This window comes from Syzygium oleosum, unplaced genomic scaffold, assembly GCF_021117445.2.
Source record: "Syzygium oleosum isolate NSW1041296 unplaced genomic scaffold, Sole_v2.1 Sole_v2.01, whole genome shotgun sequence".
NCBI lineage: Eukaryota > Viridiplantae > Streptophyta > Magnoliopsida > Myrtales > Myrtaceae > Syzygium > Syzygium oleosum.
The window spans coordinates 15,428,866-15,450,426 of NW_026607485.1; the positions used below are offsets into that span (position 1 = coordinate 15,428,866).

At 42.7% G+C, this 21,561-nt stretch overlaps 1 protein-coding gene across 1 annotated transcript; it reads right to left on the minus strand.

Moving 5' to 3' along the window:
• Positions 1–9,907: 9,907 nt before the first annotated feature.
• LOC115679852 (uncharacterized) lies at positions 9,908–13,910 on the minus strand. The gene is made up of 2 exons (XM_030603565.2): positions 13,378–13,910; positions 9,908–10,902 (listed from the first exon to the last, which is right to left on the minus strand). Exons 1-2 carry the CDS (start codon positions 13,801–13,803, stop codon positions 10,375–10,377), a joined length of 954 nt encoding a protein of 317 aa, XP_030459425.1. The 5' UTR covers positions 13,804–13,910; the 3' UTR covers positions 9,908–10,374.
• Between the last annotated feature and the right edge of the window lie 7,651 nt (positions 13,911–21,561).

The window sequence follows — 21,561 nt, forward strand, 5'->3', positions numbered from 1 at the left end:
TTGGTTTCTCTCTCTCGGGAACCTTTCGCCGTGGTTGTTGCACATGAGGGAGTGACTAATTGTGGATGTGTGTTCATGGCTTTAATTGGTGGAACCATGGCTAATTTGGTGGGCGTGTAAACTGATTTGTATTGCTGGTGATTGAGCACATTCGAGTGATGTTCGAGCGCGTGAATGACATGGAATTGAATGGGTCATGTGGCGTGTGTGATCACTTAAGTGCCATGATGCGTCTTTACGCGAGGAAAAGATAATAAATTATGTGACAGAGTGTACGTGTGATCACTTAAGCCCTGATGCATCTTTACGCGGGGATTTAACCTATCCTGAGGCGTGTTACGCGGGACGATACCTGATTAAGCCGGAAGACCGCCAGCCTGATGCGTTTTACGCAAATTGTATCACGGGCCTGTGCGTGTTACGCGGATCGTGAATAATCTGAATGGAAAAGCGGGTGTGTGTTGTGCATTGGTGTATGCAGTGTATCGAGATTGAGATGTGATCATGTTCGAATTATTGCTGGTACATGTGCATGAGTAAGTCATATCTGGAATTGTACGTGTCCTTGAGTTATTGCTGCATTATTGCGATTTGACTAACATGCAGGACTTGTGCATGTTTCGAGATGAGGTAGGAATGTCTGTGTTTGTCACGACATGTTGATAGTTTGAATCTTGTGCTTAGACTTGTCCGGAAGTACATGTTGGCCTATGCGGGACTTAGGTTGTTCGTTTATTGAGACTCGTTCTCATAGTTGATTGTGAACCATTTCAGACCCCCGACCATGATTCTGCCACCTCAACGTTTTGGGGTCCCCATGCATACAGATCATGTGGAGACCGAGTATTCAGTGGGTGTAGATATGGTATACATTAGGCATTTTACTATGGTATGGGTAGATGAGGGCTTAGAATTCTGGAGGCCCCACCATTTCCTAGCCTATTATTACCGGGTGGCGACGGAGATCATTGGCCCAATCCGTGGCTTTGAAGGTCCCCTCCACGGCGGTGCGGACGCTATGGATTAGGATCCCTCAAAGACTTTTGCCCTGGATGGCGAAGTCATCGACCCTGAAGACCCTCTTGAAGACCCTATCCCTAAGTCGAAACCCATGGAACCTGATCCCGAGTCAGAGCCTGAGGAGTCCGAGCCGGAGGAGGAGCCCGTGGAGGACGATGACATGGCTGAACCTGAGATGCCGCCGGGGTTTCGTGAAGACGAATGATCGGTGTAGTGGCCCATCTTTTGAGGAACCCTCTTTTGGTATAGGGAAGTTAGGCTACCCAACCACCGCCCCTTTTTGATAAACGTGGTTTGATGTTAGTGGCCTAGTGTAAGGTTGTGTAAATAAATATTGTAAGTATGCCAAGTGTATGAACATGTTTGTTGTTATGTGTTCATGCGAGTTCCCTACTATCTTGTATAATTGAATTGTTGTTTGGGATGTTTGATTTTGTTTCCGCTGGTGCATGATCGTTAGTGTTCCTCTGGGTCGGCGACGAGTTCCTGGGACGTCGCACTATTATCGACCTAAGCAAGATGTTGCACGCACACCGGGTTCGGGGCATGACAACCATCACCCGACCTCATAGTCCAAGCCAAAAAGTTACGACTGTGGCATTCAAAAGTCGTTTCCCCCATACATACTACACCATCCCCTAGCAACTACTCCTCTCCATCACCTCCCTCATCGCTACTACTGTCGTCCGGATACGGGATCAGCCCCACAAGTCATCCACCCACTAGAACGTGTATCGAGACAAAACGATATGGTACATTGCCATCCGATGAACCTATGTCCACCCAAAGTGGAGCGGTGTATCTCACGAATACCACAGAAGGGAAGGCCGGATCTGTAAACTCATGCAAATTCGCCCACGAAGTCTACGGGCACGCCATAACGAGAGATAGGAGACACGGGAATAGGAGGCATGACTAAGGATTTGTAAAAATAACAGGAGTGAGCTAATGCTCAACAAGAGAAATGACTAGTTTATAAACCAATCGATCCATCTAACACTCGATTCCTAGAACACTTCCAGCATAAAAACATCAAGCATACTAGGATGAGCACAAACCACAATTCAAAATGCAACATTCCATGGCTATATATTCAATGCCGGTAAGCAACTCTTATAATGCCACATTCATGTTCACATGTGCAACACCACACATTTCATTTCTCAATCTTGTCATGTCATCGTGTCCACCCCCATCTCACGGTTCAACTGGTTTGCTAGCTGGCCCATGCAGGTCACTTCCGGTTTATTGGCCGGACTTTCACGATTTGCTAGCTGCAGGCATCCCTACTTCAGGGCATCTTGGTTGTTAGCCAAGGCATTCACTTCCGATCCACTAACCGAACTTCTCGACACCCTACTTGGCATCATCGAGGTCACTTCCGGTTTGCTAGCCAGACTTCCACGGTTTGCTAGCCACAGGCTTCCCTACTCCGAGGCATCTTGGTTGTTAGCCAAGGCATTCACTTCCGGTCCACTAGCCGGACTTCTCGACACCCTGCCTGGCATCATCGAGGTTCTTGGTTTGCTAGCCAAGACTTCCAAGGTTTGCTAACCTTGGGCACCAAATAACAATTTCCTTTTCCACACATTTCAAGCATATCAAACGTATGCAATGACATGACATTCATAGATCATGGGACTCGTCTCATTCTGCATAACTTCCACATGAAATGATACCATGTCGCACCAAGCTATTAGGTGACTCATTAACACTCCCAAACTGAGCACCATTAGAATTTCCAGAATTTAATCTCACAAAGATGACCCAATTTACAGGCATTTGATATCGAATCAAAGCCAAACAAGCATCCTTGGAAAGTGTAATGAGTATGGTTACTATCACTAGCAGACAAGGAACCAAGATTCAATCATCTTCAAATAGTAACTCATGAATTTCTAACAATAGGTAAAACAAAACAGTTTTGAGTAATGTTAAAAATCAAGACCATTACCTGAGTAAAAGAATTTGAAAAATTATAAAAATTTAATATGTTATAGAAAAGTCCATAAATAACATTTTTCATTAAGGGCACTAAGTCCAAATCGATTCACATAAATGACAATAAGTCATTCAAAGTGAGGCAAAACAGACCCGCTGGAACAGAATTTGTGCCTTTCAAGAAATACCCATTTCACAACCCAAACTTACTCAAAACATTTTGAAAGTTTTATACGTTCTAAACATGGATGTCCTTTACAACTTTTGTGAGAAGGAATGTCTAAATTCGAACTAGAAAATTTTATAAAAATTCAAGAAGATACAAAGGTCACGGTTTTACTGCACTGGACAGGTACAAACACAGTAAGAAATCAGGCCTTCATGCAACCTATTTCAACTCAGAAAAATGTTAAATTAAAGTATGTTGTAGACCAAGATGTCTTGTACAACTTTCATGAAGGGAGTTCTGTAACATTCAAACCGCAAAAGCTCTATAAAATTGGAAAACAACAACGGTCCAGCAGTCCCGAATCTGTAGAATAAAGCAACAGTTCAAGAAACGACCCAAACCTCAAACCACACGAAATTTTGTTCAAGAAACACCCAAACCATAAGCTAACATCCACATGCACCACCCATCTCCATCAAGATTCAGCAAAATAAACTCACTATAACCAACTAAATCCACAAATCTCACATGCAACACCATACAAGCTCTAGAATCCTACATGCAAGGATCTATTCCACAAAACTCAGCTCCACAACTCACAATAGCCACCATTCACAACTTCTTCTCAAGCCCGAGCCAACCAAAGGGACATGCAACCAAGAAAAACCGAACCACAGCTCGCAACAACATAAAGCCGAGGGTCTAGAGGATCAAGGGGAGTAGAATCTAGTCACCTCTCCTTGCCTTGAGCTTGCTAGAACCGGCTTTCTTCTCCTTTGAGTGCTGGCCGAGAGTGCTTGAGGAAAGAAAATGCAGAAATGAAGATGAGGAGGAAGTGAGGGGGTCGGCCGAGAGAGTAGCAAGAGAGAGGGATAGAGTTTCTTGAGTGGTTCTTGAAAAATGAGGGGGAATGAATGAGAGAGAGAGTGTCTCGAGAGTTTAAGGGGGAGAGGGAGAGAGAAAAATGATGATGAGCTATCATCATGAGCCTAAGAAGTGTGTTTGGCAAGCTAGTCATCCATGCATGAAAGATCAATGGCTAGAGGGCGCGGCATGCATCATTAGAAGGCTTTAAATTAATTAAATTGCATGCAAAAATAGACTTAGGTGGCCGGCCATGCATGTACATATTAGGGTTCCAATTGTGTCGTATGCTACTTATATTAGGTACTTATAATACCGGCACAAAGTATAGGTTAAATGCCATCGTCTCTAAATTCCTCAAATGATCATTAGGAATGCGTTACTTAAATACCGTCGCCATATAAATTTCCTTGACTTATTAATCGATTAGACGAAATTTAGGATGTCACACTTAGCTCCTCGGATGTCTCTCTTTCCATCGTCCCTTGCATTTGTATCTATGCCCGATAGTGTGCAGAAGGCTTTGACCTATTTAGGTTGGGCCCGTGTTATGAAGGAGGAGATGATTGCATTATATCATAATAAGACTTGGGAGCAACCCTTTGCCTCTTGATAAACAATTGGTGAGCTGTCATTGGGTTTTTGTCGTCAAACACCGTCTTGAAGGTTCAATTGAGCACTTAAAGGCGCATCTTGTTGCGAAGGGCTACACTTAGACTTATGATTTCGACTATGATGAGACTTTTTCTTCGGTGGCCAAAATTCCTTCCGTTTGTATCGTTATCACTTTGGCTGCTCGGTTTAAATGGACTCTTCATCAGCTTGATGTAAAAAAATGCATTCCTACATAGTGATCTTCACGAGGATGTCTATATAGAGCAACCACCCGGGTTTATTGCTTAGGGGGAGAAGGTGTGCCAACTGTGAAAAGCCCTTTATGGACTTAAACAGTCTCCTCATACTTGGTTTGGCAACTTTAGTGATGTGGTTGTTACTTTTGGAAATGCATCGGTGTAATATGGATCACTCCCTATTTAGTATGTCCTCTTCAAAGGGGTGTGTTATTCTTGTTGTTTATGTCGATGTATTACTATTACTGGGAGTGATGTTGAAGATATACAACGACTGAAGCAGTTTCTACATAAAGAGTTTAACGCTAAAGACTTGGGTCGTCTACGATATTTTCTTGGCATAGAGGTTGCCTATGCCGATGGCAATATAGCTCACTCTCAGCGAAAGTATACTCTTGACATTCTTATAGAGGTGGGCTTGCATGACGCTAGACCTGGTGACACACCTATGGACCCTAGGGTGAGGCTTGATAATAAACACGAAGAGCTTCTTCATGATCCAAAGAAGTATCGCCCGTTAGTAGGTAAGTTAAATTATCTCACTATTACTCGTCCAGATATTTCATTTGTTGTTATTGTTGTGAGTCAATTCATTAGCTCTCCCCATAGAACTCACTGGCAGGCTGTCCTATAAATTGCTCGCTATTTGAAGGGAGCTCCGGGTCAAGGACTTGTGTTCCACAATCGGGGTCATCTTCATATAGCTGATAATTCTAATCCTGAGTCTTGGGAGGTGACAACATATTCTGATGCAAATTGGGCTGATTGCCCTATGGATCGCCAATCTACTTTTGGATACCGTGTCTTTCTTGGTGGTAATCTTGTGTCATGGAAAAGTTTCGATCTAGTGCAGAGGCCGAGTATTGTGCTATAACTAATGTTACAAGTGAACTTCAATGGGTTCATATGTTGTTAGCTGAGATTGGACTGCCTATGACTAAATCATCTACTCTTCAATGTGATAATCAATCTACTGTTCATATTGCTAGCAATCTAGTGTTTCATGAGCGAACGAAGCATATAGAAGTGAGTTGTCATTTTGTTCGAGAAAAGGTGAATTGTGGTGATATACGGTTGGTGAACACACATTCTGAGGAGCAGCTAGCAGACATTTTCACGAAGCCTCTTCGACGTGGACAAGTTTCATACATTTGACACAAGTTAGGCTTTTTTGATATGTACGCCCTAAGTTGAGGGGAAGTGTTTGTGACTCCCCAGGCACGCCACCTCCTAACCCATACTTCTTTGATCTTCTTTACAATCTTAATTAGTGCATGCGGAAGTTATTACAAGGTACAAAACCGATATATCAAAGGTGAATACGCAAACTCCATACCATAAACAGACCATCCTCTTTGATAACCACATGTAAGAGTTACTTAGGCATATGTACACCTTGTAACCCAGCGTCATGCACACCAAAAGACTACATTACGTACATCATGAGACCACACCACTTACGCCTGGGTGGGAGGTCCAAAAAGTTGCCTAACCCTTCTACGTGCCGGCACACCATAACCAAAAGCGTGTCTAACTACATATAGACACTATATACATATATATGCATCAACACGGCCATGCCATCTACTCCTCCTTATCACTATACTCCTCTAGATCGCTATCATCAATACTAGTGTTGCCACCGTCGTCCATGAAACGAAGAGGCCCAAGTAACTGGCCATTCCTGTTTAGGTACCATGCTACAAAATGGTACGGTATCCACTCCGTACGCCTATCGTCGCTACGTAACTCGTAAAACCAAGGTGAGATCCCGGAAAAGTTACGTCCTCTAAGGGGCCCTCAAAGCTAATAGGCGCTCCACATCGTGTAAGCAGGGGAACATCCATGCTAAGTGTTTGAAAAATAGTGGAATGAGCATACGCCCAGCAAGAGAAACATCTAAAATCTGCATTACACGGTCCACTCACGTCTTGATAAAAAGATACGTTCAAGACAAGCAACTTCTAATAACGGTTCTAACAACGCAATCACATTTATATACCTAACACATAAGTAAAGACTATCACATATAAGTCAAGCATTTAAAAGATATGAATGTAACTTGCAAACAAGGTATGCCATGAAATCACATCGTTGTCATGCAAACTTATAAGCCTTGTTTCATTAGTTATTCTCAATCTTTTCCACCCTCGACATCGCGATATCCGCCAGTTCTCTGCACAGCCCACATGGGTCACTTCCGGTCCACTAACCAGACTTCCAAGATTTACTCACTTGGGCATCTCAACTCCTGAGGCATCTCGGTTCTCTGACCAAGGCATCCCATGACCACACAGCGGGGGCATCCCAAACACCTGGGGCATCATCAATCCACTGACTGATGGACATCTTTGCACATCTCTTAATTTCACACACTTGCAGGCATGTTCTTATGCAATATGTCACATGACATCAAAATCTCAACATTTCAGTGGACTACAATCACTTCTAATTTAATCAATCACGACCTTTTCCAACATATTACGTAGCGTCTCGACATGCCATTATACGATTTCCATACACGACAGCAATTACTGCAAGCTATTTCAATATTTTCACCACTTTACGGTCATTTCCAGCATGTAATTTACGCCTAAACCAAGTTTCAAGCAAGCATACACTTCATCGCACATGTTTCAATCAAAATTAACTCACTAACCACTAGATACAGCATAGAACCAAAAATTCCAGCATGCTATCTTACTAAAAACCGTAATTCCAGCGAGCATTCGACCAGAACCAAAAATTCCAGCATGTTTTCTTGCTAAAAACCGCAATTCCAGCAATCATTTGACGAGAATCGAAAATTCCAGCATGTTTTCTTACTAAACCAAAATTTCCAGCAACCATTTAACTAGAACTGAAAATTCCAGCATGCTATCACAAGTTCAAGCCGAAAACTACACTAGCATGGGCCACGCTTACTCAAATCACAAGTTCAAGCCGAAAACTACACAAGTCACAAGCCTAGAACCATCTCTAAACCAAGCTATGAGAAGATCACATAGAGTAGCTTTTAGAGATTTCACTTGCCTTGGCTTGAAAATGAAGCAAGAAGCTTCAATCTTGCTTGAGCTTGAGAGGAAAAATGGAAAGAAAACTTGAGGGAGAGAGAGTAGTGTGTTCGGCCGAGAGTGAGGGAGAGAGGGAGAGAATGAGAGTTTTGCTTCTCAAATTGCTTTTCTATCACCTTGCATGCACTTTGACAAGTGTACTTAGTCTCATAACACTTGTCTCATGCCAAGTGACACTTTCCATGCATGCATGAGGGGTAAAAATGGAAGAAAAGTAGGGAAATGAAGGTGATGGGTAGTGATGGTGGTGGCCGGCCATAGAAAGAGAGAAAGGAAAATGATTGTCTCTCACTTACACATATATATCTTGCTACGTTGAAGAATTATAGACACATCCAATTTCATGGAGTTTACCCTATAATTTTCAAGAATTATAAGAATTAGGGCATTAAATCTGGCTCTAAAATTTCGATCACGGTGAGAACTAGGCGTCGAGTTCCACAACATCACATATGTGATCATAACAATTCGTAACTTTAATAGCACAAATCACTTCAATTCCATTTCAATCAATGCTCAACCATGTTCATTAACGGGTAATGGGAATTCAGGATATCACAATCGGGTTTATTACTTAATATTCTATAGTTTTGCAAGTTGGGGTTATTTATGTAATTGTACAAGGCTTAACCCTAAGCCTATAAATACTTCTTTTAATCTCAATAAAAAAAATATATTCTCTCTTTTACCAACAATATATTGTGTAACCCTATTTTGATTTGAATAATAGAAAAGCATAATCTCTTTAACGATGAATATGAGCATAAAAGCAGGACTAATGGAGAAGGGAATTGCAGTTGACAGGGCTCCATTTGTTTTACGGAAAATAAACTAGTCATGGAAAATATTTTCCCTCAATGGACAAAACACCTTCAAAAGTGAGAAAATGTTTTCCACTTTTTGAAAAGAGGAAAACATTTCCCCCCTCCTTCTTTCATCATTCATTATAATTATTTTTATTTTCTTTTTTTAAAATTCTAATTTTTATTATTTTTAATAATCTTTTTTCTTTTTCTTTTTTCTTTTTTCTTTTTTTTCCTTCTTCTTCTTCCTTGGCTGCCGGCGGCGGCAGCCGTCAACCGGCCATAGGTGAGCTCAAGCCTCGCCGGCCTATGGCGAGGCGGTGGCAAGGCCGAGCTGCCCAAGGAAGAAGAAGAAGGAAAAAAAAGAAAAAAAAATAAAAAGAAGAAAAAGAAAAAAATTAAAAATTAAAAAATGATTAAAAGTATTACAAAGAGAAAATTGTTTTCCACAACAAACAGAAAATATTTTCCGAAACTTTTTTAGATTACAGCAGAACACCTAAAAATTGTGCCATTTTCCAGGAAAGTAGCTTTCTAGAAAACATTTTCCAGAAACATAATATTTTTCACGAAACGAACGGAGCCTAAAGTTGGAAATGCCATGAACGGAAGAGTTTGTGCTGAATTATCCGCATCTGGAAGAGAAATACACTTTGATCAAAGTGCACACTCCTGCTCATCTGGTCATGCTTAGTACCAGTGGGATAATAATAACGGCCCTCCACCCAGAGGACGATAGTAAATGAAGACAGGAAGATCAAATCTGCAACCCGACTGTGAGAACAGTAAGATGTCGAATTTGGACACCGAGAGGCATTCATGTTTTTAAAAGATCATGATAAGCTGAAACAAAGACATTGACATGAAGTTTAAAAAGTGTACTACGCAGCAGTGATCTAAGCGTCGCCACCCAAAATTCATGAGGAATTCCACTGTCAACTACAAAAGTTCTGTCCGCTCCAGCACAGAGCTCATCCCAGGACCACACTTTTCAAGGTGTGTTAGGGTAACAAAAAGTCATCTAATGCCATCGTTAGTCAGATTGATTTTCAACTTAACCATGCCGCATCAACCACCACAGTATATCTGAAATATTCGAAAGTATGCCAATATTAAGAAATCTACCGGTCCCTACGTTGAAATTTTCGATCGTGACTACTGAAACGCTCAAATGCTTCAACATACTCAAGCAAAACAGGACATTGAAAGTTTTCTCCGCAATCTGCATTTGTTAATACTGTAAATCATTTGCGTGCTCAGTCGCCACATTATTCCTCAAACCTATAACAGACAAGTGACCAAAAGACACTGCCGACAACATGTAGAGCATGGAAGACAAGTTCCAGGAGAGAATGAATCTGAAGATGCCATATAGAGGCTAAAGAATAGAAAAGAAAAGGGGACTTAGCTTCTATTTGGAGCTCTAAGTCTAATGAATGAGATGCATATTGGCATCTTGAATATGGCAGTTCCTTCTTCTTTGTCACACCTTAAACAAATGATCCTCAACATGAAAAATCATCAACAATCGAAGTTTCTGATTTACCAGCAAGCAAATACTTCCCCGATCTCAGGCAGCAACTTGTTCCAAGTTCCCAACCAAGCAAGACCAAACAAAACTGCTCGTAAACTCAAGCTTTCGCTTTAGCAAATCACCAGAACATTTTAGTCCAGGAGCCCAGGAATGGGAACATTGCAATCAAAAGTCTCATCAGCAATGGAACATCGTCTCTGCTCGCTTTTCTACTATACTTGCCAATATCCATCTGTGGTCTTTGCGGTCTCTCTGAAACCGGGTACGACTTCCCTGTGAATTGCTTCCCCTCCAGCTCATCCCATCCACCAAAACTATTTGTATCTCCCTCATACTCGGGGGCCGAAAAATCTCCCTCACCCTGCTGAGATTCATATTCTATCTTATCCTTCCTGTTCCATCTCCTCCAATCTCGTTCTTCCTTTGTTCTGATATTGTTCGTGCGGTAAGGATATCTTTTCCTTCTCCTTCTCCCGGCTTTACCTTTTGATTTGTTCTTTTTTCCAGGCCACAACTTCTTAATCACTAAAGCAAGAGCCGATTGTCCAAAAAAAAGAGCCAGAGTAATGAGAAAAGCTTTTGGACCCGTAGCTACCAGCAATGAGATGAGGATGATAGGAAGCATCCAACCATAGGATCTGAATACCTACACTGGCCAGAAATCACCATTGAAACACTAAACTTATTGAAACTGACAAGGAGAAAATATTGCAGGAATCATTTTTGGCAAAGTAATGGGAAAGAACCCTCTTGCTTTCTTCCCAAAAATATTACTTGATTGAATTGAGAAACTTCTTATAAATCGTGTATTGCCTAGAAGACCAAATTCACCTCCAGAAGTTCTCATGGTCAAACATCCAAAGAGGCAAGTCTCCATACATGCCTCATATCCAATATTTATTTAAGCATTTTCTTCTTCAAATGAGGAAAATTTAGACGATACAATGTTATTATCAAGCAATATTGAGAAAAAAGAAAAAGAAAAATACTTTCTATATAACATTGCCAAAACTTGAGGCTAGAACACCATAACCTTTGAAGCTAGATGAGAAGTTATTACATAAGTTTTGTAAGAATAATAGTTGATGACAAACTTGACATATAGCAAGCACACAACAATATGCACATTGCAGGGTATATGCTTTTTGATTTATGCGTTGTCTACATACTAAGAATTTTCACATGCTATCGGTGTGCTTGTTTCTAGTTACATACTGTGAAAAAGTTCGCACAACTTGATAACATTAGATGTTGCTATTCATATGTTCTTATAAACACGAACTATTCAGGACTAGAAAAAAATCAAATTTCAAAATTTGAAATCAAAATTGTAACCGAATGGTTAAAAGCAAAAATCTTTCAAAGAAAACCCAACTTGATACGTGCATGGACAAATACACATTTAAATAATTAGATAATAGCAACCGCATGGGAATAGTTACCAAGTGTAGTTATCAGTGGGTCGTACAAGTATCATTCCTCCCTCTTCTTGGTTAGTTAATTGAGAATCTCAAACCACATCCATATGACAGCCCATGCAATGCCAAAGTTAATCTAAAGTACCAGGCCAATTTAGGTAGGATTGAGGCTCAAACCTAGCACCATGAGGGAATTGCCAGGCCAACTCATCATGAAATATGATGGAGATTAAGTACCAACAGCGGGAAACCACAGAAACAGATCCCATGCATGCGAAAACACAGACTTGATTTTTCTGAAATAGCTACACGGGAATTACCCGACTTAAGAGAAATCCGAATCTTACAAAAAAAAAATAGAGAAATGGACCATTGGCGCCATTTGGAACTCATCAACTTCCACAATTTGTTCTCGACCAAAAAAAAAATCCACAATTTGTAGCAATTAAAAGAGAAGAACATTGTAGTTTGACCAGCAGATGCTGAATTTTGGCTTACCAGGGTAAGGGGTCATTTGGTGATAGTATTCATTTCCTGAAGTTGGATTAATTGATGATTAGTCATGTAACAGGAACCAAGCCATCGATTTTTTCATGAGGATGAAATTTTGGTATGGTTCTCACTTGATAAGGAAGGATAGATGCACCAAGGCGCTATCCAAGCCAAGCAAAAGTAGAAGAGATAGCAAAATGGGCTACTAGCTTAGTTTGTTGGACTAGTTGATGAATAGGAGCATAAAAGCGGATTAATGGAGAAGGGAATTGCAGTTGACAGTGGAGTTGGAAATGCTATGAGCTGAAGAGTTTGTGCTGAATTATCCGCATCTGGAAGAGAAGAAAACTTTGATTAAAGTGCACACTCCAGCTCATCTAATCATGCTTAGTACCAGTGGGATAACAATAACGACCCTCCACCCAGAGGACGATAGTAAATGAAGGCAGGAAGATCGAATCTGCAACCCCTGACTGTGAGAACAGTAACACATCGAATTTGGACACCGAGAGGCATTCATGTTCTTAAAAGATCATGATAAGGTGGAGCAAAGGCATTGACATGAAGTTTAAAAAGTGTACTACGCAGCGGTGATCTAAGCGTCGCCACCCAAAATTCATGAGGAATTCCACTGTCAGCTACAAAAGTTCTGTCCGCTACAGCACAGAGCTCATCCTAGGACCACATTTTTCAAGGTGTGTTCGGAACAAAAAGTCATCTAATGCCATCGTTAGTCAGATTGATTTTCAACTTAACCATGCCACATCAACCACCACAGTATATCATGAAATATTCGTAAGTACGCTAACATTAAGAAATCTACCGGTCCCTACGTTGAAATCTTCAATCGTGACTACTGAAATGTGCACATGCCTCAACATACTCAAGCAAAACAGGACATCGAAACTTTTCTCTGCAATGTGCATTTGTCATTATTGCCTGAATTCTTAAGCATGAAAATAACAGCAAATAATCACCATTTGCCCAGGAGGAGAACCGAATTTCACGCTTTGTTCATTAGTCGACTTTTGATACAAGATTACATAAGAGCGTGACGAATTTAAACAGAAGCAGACATTTTTATGCAGCACAGCATCAGAACGCACACGACCCGGTTCATCGAATTCAAGAAAATTATGAAATATTCGCTAAATCGAAAGAAATGGATCGGCCAATAAAATAGAACTCGAAAGAAATCATCGGGAACATACCTTGAGGATCCAAAAGGTGTCAATCACCTCCTCCCAAATCCCAACAGGCTCTTCCTCCTCGTCCTCGTCTTCATCTCCGTCATCGTCGGACCACCAACGCCTCTTCGAGTAACCATAACACCGCCACCAACCCTTCTTCCTCCCCTTCTCCTTCCTCCTGACCCACTTGCCAAATCCTCCGACGCCGTCGCCACCGCCTCGAGGGCCGTACCCGAATCCGCCCGGTCCCCGGTTCTCGGCATTGAAGTCCCACCCGCCGCACCTGGCGACGAGGGTCGGGCTGGTTCTCCTTCGGCGATGGAAGAAGAGGAGGGTCGGGTTCGGGGGGAGACGGGAAGCGAGGTTTCTCGACTCGCGTGGCGAGAGTGGCGAAGGCGAGGGTCTCCACTGCGAAGGCGCGAGGACCTGCCAGTGCAACAGCTCCATCTGGCGCTCGCGCCTTCGTTATCTGCTGCTGCTGCTTCCCTCCAGCTCTCTGCCATTTTCTTGATTTCCAGATTTTCCGGAGCCTTTGTGTGGCGCATGATACGACGTGTAGTGATATAATCCATCTCCCCTTTCGTGGTTTTTAAGGACGTTTGTTCTAATACCCTCTCCAAAACCTCGTTTAGTCCTCACAATTTTGTTTCTTGTTTCTTTTCGCAATTTTTAATTTAGAATAATACTGACATAACATGTTTTTTCGAAACTAATTTTGAATTCACAAAAAAATTCAAACCAATAATGTCATTATACATTCACCACAAACTAAATATCATCTTGCGAGAAATCCCAAACCGCTATTCTAAGGGCCTATTTAGTAATATTTCCGTTTCTCTCTTTTTATGTACTTTTATTTACGGGACAGAAAAAGAATAAAAATATGTTTGTGTACGTCAGTTAATTTTTTTATATCTCAGAATAAATCAGTGGCCAGAGAATAGATTTGAAATAAAAATAAAAGGTTAAAAAAATCTGGAAAAGTGTCAGAAAAGTCCTAAACATTTTGTATTTGTGCAAATTTAGTCCTAAACTTTTTTTTGTGCCAATTGAGTCATAAACATTTTGTCTTTGTACCAATTTAGTCCTTCGGATTAATTTTGGCCCGATATTTCTGACATTAACGATGCTTGGCCTATGTGACGCCATCGGCATTGACAAAGATAATTTTTAATAACATTTGAATATTTTTTCAATTTTTAAAAAAAAATCTGATTTTTTTCTTTTTTTTCCTTCTTTTTTTTTCCCTTTCTTCTATCTTTGGCCAGTTGTTGACACCTAAATTTTTTGCCCAAAAATCATGTTCGAAAAATTGGAACTTGTTTTTCCACAAAAATATTTTGGAATTATTCTACTAAAAAAAACGGAAGAGCAAGGGCCAAGGATTCGAGTGTAGCTAGCCGAGACCTGAAGGATCAAATTGCAAATGAACCAGCAAGTTGGGGCCAAAATGCAATTTCCAAAAGTTGGGGGACCAAATCGCAAAATTTGTAAAATTCGCCCCCAAGCCCTTAAATCATCATCTTTACCCCTAATCAAGCTTGAAATTGAAAACGGCCAAGGTAAAATTGATCAAATCAAGCCAAAAGGACTAAATTAGCTCAAATCGAGCATTCTCGGGCAAGAAAATGGCTAATTTTGAGGGACTTTCCTGCAAAATTGGGCATGGAAAATTACAAATTCTGATTATCATCTTAAACTAATATACTTCAAATTTCAAACTGATCAAAAATTCCGACTAGATTAATGGATTAAAGCACTTAAATCAGCTTCCAAAAATCGGTCCACGATTTGGTCTCAATTCGAGGCTGCTGAGTAGCCAACTTCGTGGCCCCACCATATCCTACTCAGCCAGCCGATCAGCATGAACTATGGCCGAGGTGTGAGACCATCATTAGGAGTGCAAATGGACAAAAATTTGCCGGGGATAAGCTGCTAAAGGCACGTGATAATCTCGGTCAATCCTGCCCACTCAACAGCTGCAAATTATGATGATTTTGGAGTCAGAAAGTTGGTGAAGAGACTCAGTTTGCAGGCTTGGTAAGTGGGCAATCACGGGCTAAAAATCTGGTTGGATTTGATGGATAGGATCTCTGAAGCACGTTCTTTTGGGGGATAAAAAGAAAGGGATGAGACAAGAGGAAGAGAGTTCACGGTCGTTCCAAAAACTCACCCTCAGACGCAACTCAAACAGAACATGAACCCAGAAAAGTTCCAGACTGACTTTTGGAGAGGAAAGTGAGATTTTCGTGAACTTCGAGCCAAAATTAGCCAAAACCTTCAACTAGAGAGTGGAACTACATTCAAAGATATTTCCAACCATATGTCGCACGTCCCAAATGGATGTCGGGAAGCCACCCAAAATCCCCTCGAAAAGCAGCCCATTCTCGGGTCAAGAGAGAAACCCAGAAATCTTCAGTGTTGAAGTCCGACGGTTACTGGTGAGGGAAAGTGGGAGGTTTTGAGAGACATGAGGAATATATGAGGATACCTGTGACTTGAAAATTAAACTATAATACATATAGTTTGGTTTGGTGTCAAATTAGTCAGAAAAAGAGGTCGTTGATTCTGGTTTTGGAGACCAACAAAAACCTTCGTTGTCAGTTCTTTCTTTGCAGATCTCATTTTCCAGTTTGAAGAAGCCTAGTTCCCCGCGCCCTTCGAAGACAAGTTTTTGGTTCCCTCGGCCAAGGGATACTTCAAAGAGAAACTAGGAAGCAAGGTGAGTATCCTACATGTATTTTTGTTCAATTTTGAACATGTTTTAGTCATGAAAAATCAAGAGAAAACCAGCCCAGAGAACTGACTTCTGAGGCCGGAATTTTTGTAGGTGTTGGAGCCCCTTCATGAGCCCTATATGTTTGACTTGCTAGTCCCCTTTGCATGCGTTTTCTACCTTCATGAGCTTGATGAACGTTATATGGGTGTACAAATTATGCTGAGATCCACTTGATTTGGTCTTTGAAGCCCCGTGTGAACCATGAGATGGCTTGAAACTTGAGTAAAAAGCCAAGCTAACCCACATTGATTCATGGCTAGTCACTATGAACCATGTGTGTATGCTTCTTGGAGGGGTTGTTTCGACGCGTTCACTTGATCATTCTCCATGATGTTTGTTTCATTTAAAAGTAGATGTTACGTATATTCTTTTGGATGAAGTGATGTTTCCCATAGATCTTGCACGAGATGAGTGTCGGGGCTTAAACCTGGGCATGCAACAGGTTTGCTTGACCTGGGTTTAAACCCAGATTTGCAAAAGCAGTCCGAACCCACATATTGGAGGCCGATTCCAACTTGGTTCTTGTGCGTTTTAGGATGTGATTTACAGCTAATATTGTTCTTTACATGTGATAATATAACCTTGATACTTTGGTTCCACTTGATATCAGACACGGAGTGAGATTGAAGGCCACGAATATGGCTCGAGGAAGCCATTTGGGGCAGTTTAATGCACACCAAATGCTCGACGAAATGCCCAAACCAAGCTTCGAGCTTGAAACGGTTGATTTGAGCCCGGTTCTTGCAATATTCATATTCTGAGTTGTTTCATGTTCGCGTAAACCGAGCATAGACCGATTTAGGGAATTATTACTTTTTTAAAAAAATGAAAAAAAAATCAGAAAATTTCAAAAAAAATGAAAAATGTTGGATAGTATCAAATTATGCAAAAAATGACATTTATGAGATTTTCCTAATTTTATAAAGTCATTTGCCTAATTTAATGCTATTTTGGTATTTTATTACCATTTTTACGGCCAAAAAAAAATCCATTTTGCATAGACTAAAATTACTTAGAATAGTTTTGTGTAGCTAGAGTAATTTCATGCATATTTAAATTCTCATTTTGCTCATGGGGGCCCTGTCCCGGGGCATGATAACGAGGCCATGTAATATTATTTGCCCGACTTGTATCGGGTTTTCTCTTTCCGCGTTTACTTTCAAGTCATTTCAATTTCTTGGATGTTTACTTACTGCTCTGCTTTTTTTCAATAATTTGAGTGTTAATTTCTTTCCTAAATTAGGTTAGTATTAATCTAGACATTGAAGAAAACAATCCCACAAAAACACTTGCAAGGACACTTAGCGGCTTTGATATCATAGGATTATAATTGGTGATCAAGATCGCGTGACCACTTAGATAATGCACTCTCAAGTTAGGTACCGAAAGGGCGCTAATAGAAATGTTAGTGTAAACAAGTCCCCGGCCCTAGAAGCTCTGGTTGCGTAGGAATCGAGGCGACACTCCCGCGCCTTGATTGGTTTCTAGCCGACCCCAATAGGCTAGTGGCGACTCCTAGAAGTACCTAAGTTATCGAGAATTCAAAATGAAATCCAACGTTGCGCGGGGTATGAACTTGGGGAGAGTTCGCGTCTAGATTGATGGGCCATCGATACGCCTTTTTGGGCAATACCACCTAAACCCGTTCCTTTTTTCCATGACGGAAAAAGAAGGGTTGCGACAGCTTGGCTACTCCGCTGGGGAAATGAGGACTTAGGCCTAATATAACTTAATTGTTGGTTAACTAACGTGGTCTTGTGACAGTGCTTCGTGAAGGCTAAGGTAAGTCCGCTAACGTCGTGTTAAATGTTTTTGTAGGTTGGGAGTTATAAGGGGCGGAGTGATTGCTGACATGTTTGTTTTGCAGGTTGGTGTAAGGGTGTATGTGTATGTGAATGAAAATAGAAGTGTTGTTTTGATATCAACTGTTGTGCATGTTTCTACCTGCTTTAGCACTACACTTTGCACACACAACCTGCGATCTAAAACCCCGATCGCCTTAAGAAACCCATAGGAGGTGCCAAAAGTGTGGAAACCGTGCGGGGAAAGACCCATGGCTATCCCCTTTTGGTTCCGCTCATTTTCAAATAGTGATAAAGAGGACTGTCCGATGCAAGTGCGGAATGGGGAAAACTCTTTTGATCTATTTGGGATGGGGACCTTTAGCCCTTAGAATCGCTACCTTTAGTGAGCCTCACGAGTCGGCATACGACTTGTCTTTGTGTTTGACCTATCCACCATTTTGGGTAAAGGTTTGTATCTTATTCGTGTTCAATGATCGCACTTTTTATTATATGAATTTAAATTTACTTCGTAATAAATAGGGGTTGATTTAAATGCCCCATAGGCTTAGATATCATGGGCCTCGATGAGCTTCGGATCCTCCCGATTCCGAAGCGAGCATTGTTGGACATGTGGGATGTTCTCGACGCGAGCAAGAAGAATTACGTGGAAAAGAAGATCGGTCACCTCATTTCTCTTCTACGTATCAAGCCCCAAGTGGCATTGATCAAGGCCTTGGCCCACTTTTGGAACCCCAAAAGCTCAACCTTTGTGTTTGATCGTCACGAATTAACCCCGACTTTAGAAGAAATTCAAATCATCATTGGCAATGTCCATTCCCGGCAAAAGTACACCACAAGTGCCATAACTTGTGTACGGCGATCACTTTGGTGCCATAACTTTTTTTCGGATCACTTTGGTGCCAAGTCGGAGCAAAAGAGATCACTTTAGTGCCAATTTGGCCGGAAATCCGACGTGGCATTTTTTATTAATTTTTTACGCCGACGTGGCTCGCCGGAGGCTGAGTCAGCGTGTACAGTCAGCATTTTTAATTTTAAATAATTTTTTTTAGCGTGTACAGTCAGCATTTTTAATTTTAAATATTTTTTTCCTTTTTTTTTCTTCTTTCCTTTTTCTTTTCTTTTCTTTTTTTTCTTTTCTCCCCTCGCCGGCTGGTTGCCGGTGGCCGACCGGCCACCGGCGAAGCTCGGGAAGGGCTGGGCGAGGGCGGCCTTGCCCATGGCCGGCGAGGGGCAGCCGACCCTCGCCGGAGACAGGCGAGGCCGCCCCTCGCCGGCCCAGCGAGGGCTGCCCTCGCCGGCGTCGGGCAAAGGAAGCCCTCGCACGGGCGGGCAAGGGTCGCCCTCGTTGGATTTGGCGAGGGCAACCCCTGCTGTGTCGGGCGAGGGTCGCCCACGCCCGAGCTCGGGCGAGGGCGACCCTCGCCCGCCCAGCGAAGGCTGCCCTCGCTTGAGTCGGGCGAGGGCAGCCCTCGCTTGTGTCGGGCGAGGGTCGCCCACGCCCGACTTAGGCGAGGCGACCTCGCCCGCCCGGGCGAGGGCCGCCTCGCCCAACTCCGCCGAGGGTCGCCCTCGCCACCCTCGCCTGCGTCGGGCGAGGAAGCCCTCGCCCGGGCGGGCGAGGGTCGCCCTCGCCCGAGTCGGGCGTGGGCGACCTCGCCGACGCCGGCGAGGGTCGCCCTGCCGGATCCGACGAGTGCGACCTCGCCGCGTCGGGCGGGAAGCCCTCGCTCGGGCGGGCGAGGGTCGCCCGACGCCGGTGGAGGGTCGCCCTCGCGGATCCGGCGAGGGCGACCCTCGCCCGCCTGTGCGAGGGCTTCCTTCGCCCGACGCCGGCGAGGGTCGCCTCGCCATCCGGCGAGGGCGACCCTCGCCGGCGTCGGCGAGGCAGCCCTCGCTGGGGCGCCGAGGGCCGGCCTCGCCTGCTCGTCGCCGGCGAGGGTCGGCCGCCCCTCGCCGGCCATGGGCAAGGCCGCCCTTGCCCAGTCCTTACCGGGCTTCGCCGGTGGCCGCCGGCCACCGGCAACCGGCCGGCGAAGGGAGAAAAGAAAAAAAAGAAAAGAAAAGAAAAAGGAAAGAAGAAAAAAAAAAGGAAAAAAAATATTTAAAATTAAAAATGCTGACTGTATACGCTAAAAAAAATTATTTAAAATTAAAAATGCTGACTGTACACGCTGACTCGGTCTCCGGCGAGCCACGTCAGCGTAAAAAATTAATAAAAAATGTCACGTCGGATTTCCGGTCAAATTGGCACTAAAGTGATCTCTTTTGCTCCGACTTGGCACCAAAGTGATCCGAAAAAAAGTTATGGCACCAAAGTGATCGCCGTACACAAGTTATGGCACTTGTAGTGTACTTTTGCCGTCCATTCCCTTAGTGTAGTTGATCCTTCCTTAGGTATGGATCCGGTCCCTCGTTTGAGTCAACTTTTAGGGGTCCCGCTGCCTGAGATTAGGACACTCCTCGATAGGAACTCCAAGGGCCTCCCACTAGTTTTCCTCGAGCAACGATTCCATAGCTTCCTTTCGAGTCCTAGGGCCGAATCCGCCAAAGTCTTCCTATTAGCCTTCTTCGGGTTTGTCATCTTTCCCTTCACTCAAAAAACAATAGACCCCGCTGTCATTTATGTTATCGATGGGATCCTTGTCCTCAAAGGGTTTACCAACATGATCCTCGCCAAAATGTTCATCTCTCTCAATCGTTTCAAGAAGGACAAGCGTATAGCCCTTAGAGCCTCCTTAGGTATTCTCCAAGTTTGGTTTGTGTCTCACTTGAAGCAATTCGGGGGAAACTTAGCCATTCCTCATGTCAGCAATGACATAAATCCCCTTACCCAATTTAGAGAGATAGAAAAATTCCTTCGTTCTTGGACCTTTCGTAATTGGGTAGACTTCCTCGCGAATCTTACACCTAAACAAATTCTTTGGCAAGCCCTTTGGGTTCATTTTCCTAAAGTATGTCTTACAAGCGGCCATAACGATCCAATTCCACTCTTAGGTTTGACAGGGTCAACTTCTTATTACCCTTTAAGAGTCGCCCGTCAATTTTATATACTTCAGGAAATCCCTCCTCCTCTAAAGTCGGGTTTATTTCGTTTCAATTTTCGCAATAGGGTCGTCAATGGAGATCAACTCGAAGAATTGAAAAGTAAGGTGAAAAAGATCATCGATTTGCTCTACCATTGCCAACCGAAGGATGTAAAGTGGGCTACAGAATTAGAAGGGTCCATGAAGGAACACCATGCATCAAAGGAGTATATAGCTCGATGCGTCAAGCCCAAGCTCGCCGTTACCATCCCAAGATTCCCCGTGATTCCGACCCCAAGGGAAACCCAAATGGGGCGGATCATAAGGGAGAGAGACGATGCCCTGGCCGAGGCAAAACATTGGCGTGAAGCCTACAAGCGCGTCCGCAACATGCTTTGAAGAGACCCGATATCTAAGACTAGTCATGTTCCATTAGTTTTTCTTTATGGACTTTTAGTGCAAATGTTTAAGCGTGCTTTTAGTTATTTAGCGGATGAATAGGAATTTCCTTTTACAAATTTTGATGTAATTAGTGAAATTCCCTCTTTTGTATGTCAAAATGGAACGTGACATGGGTATTTTAATCAATCACTATGTG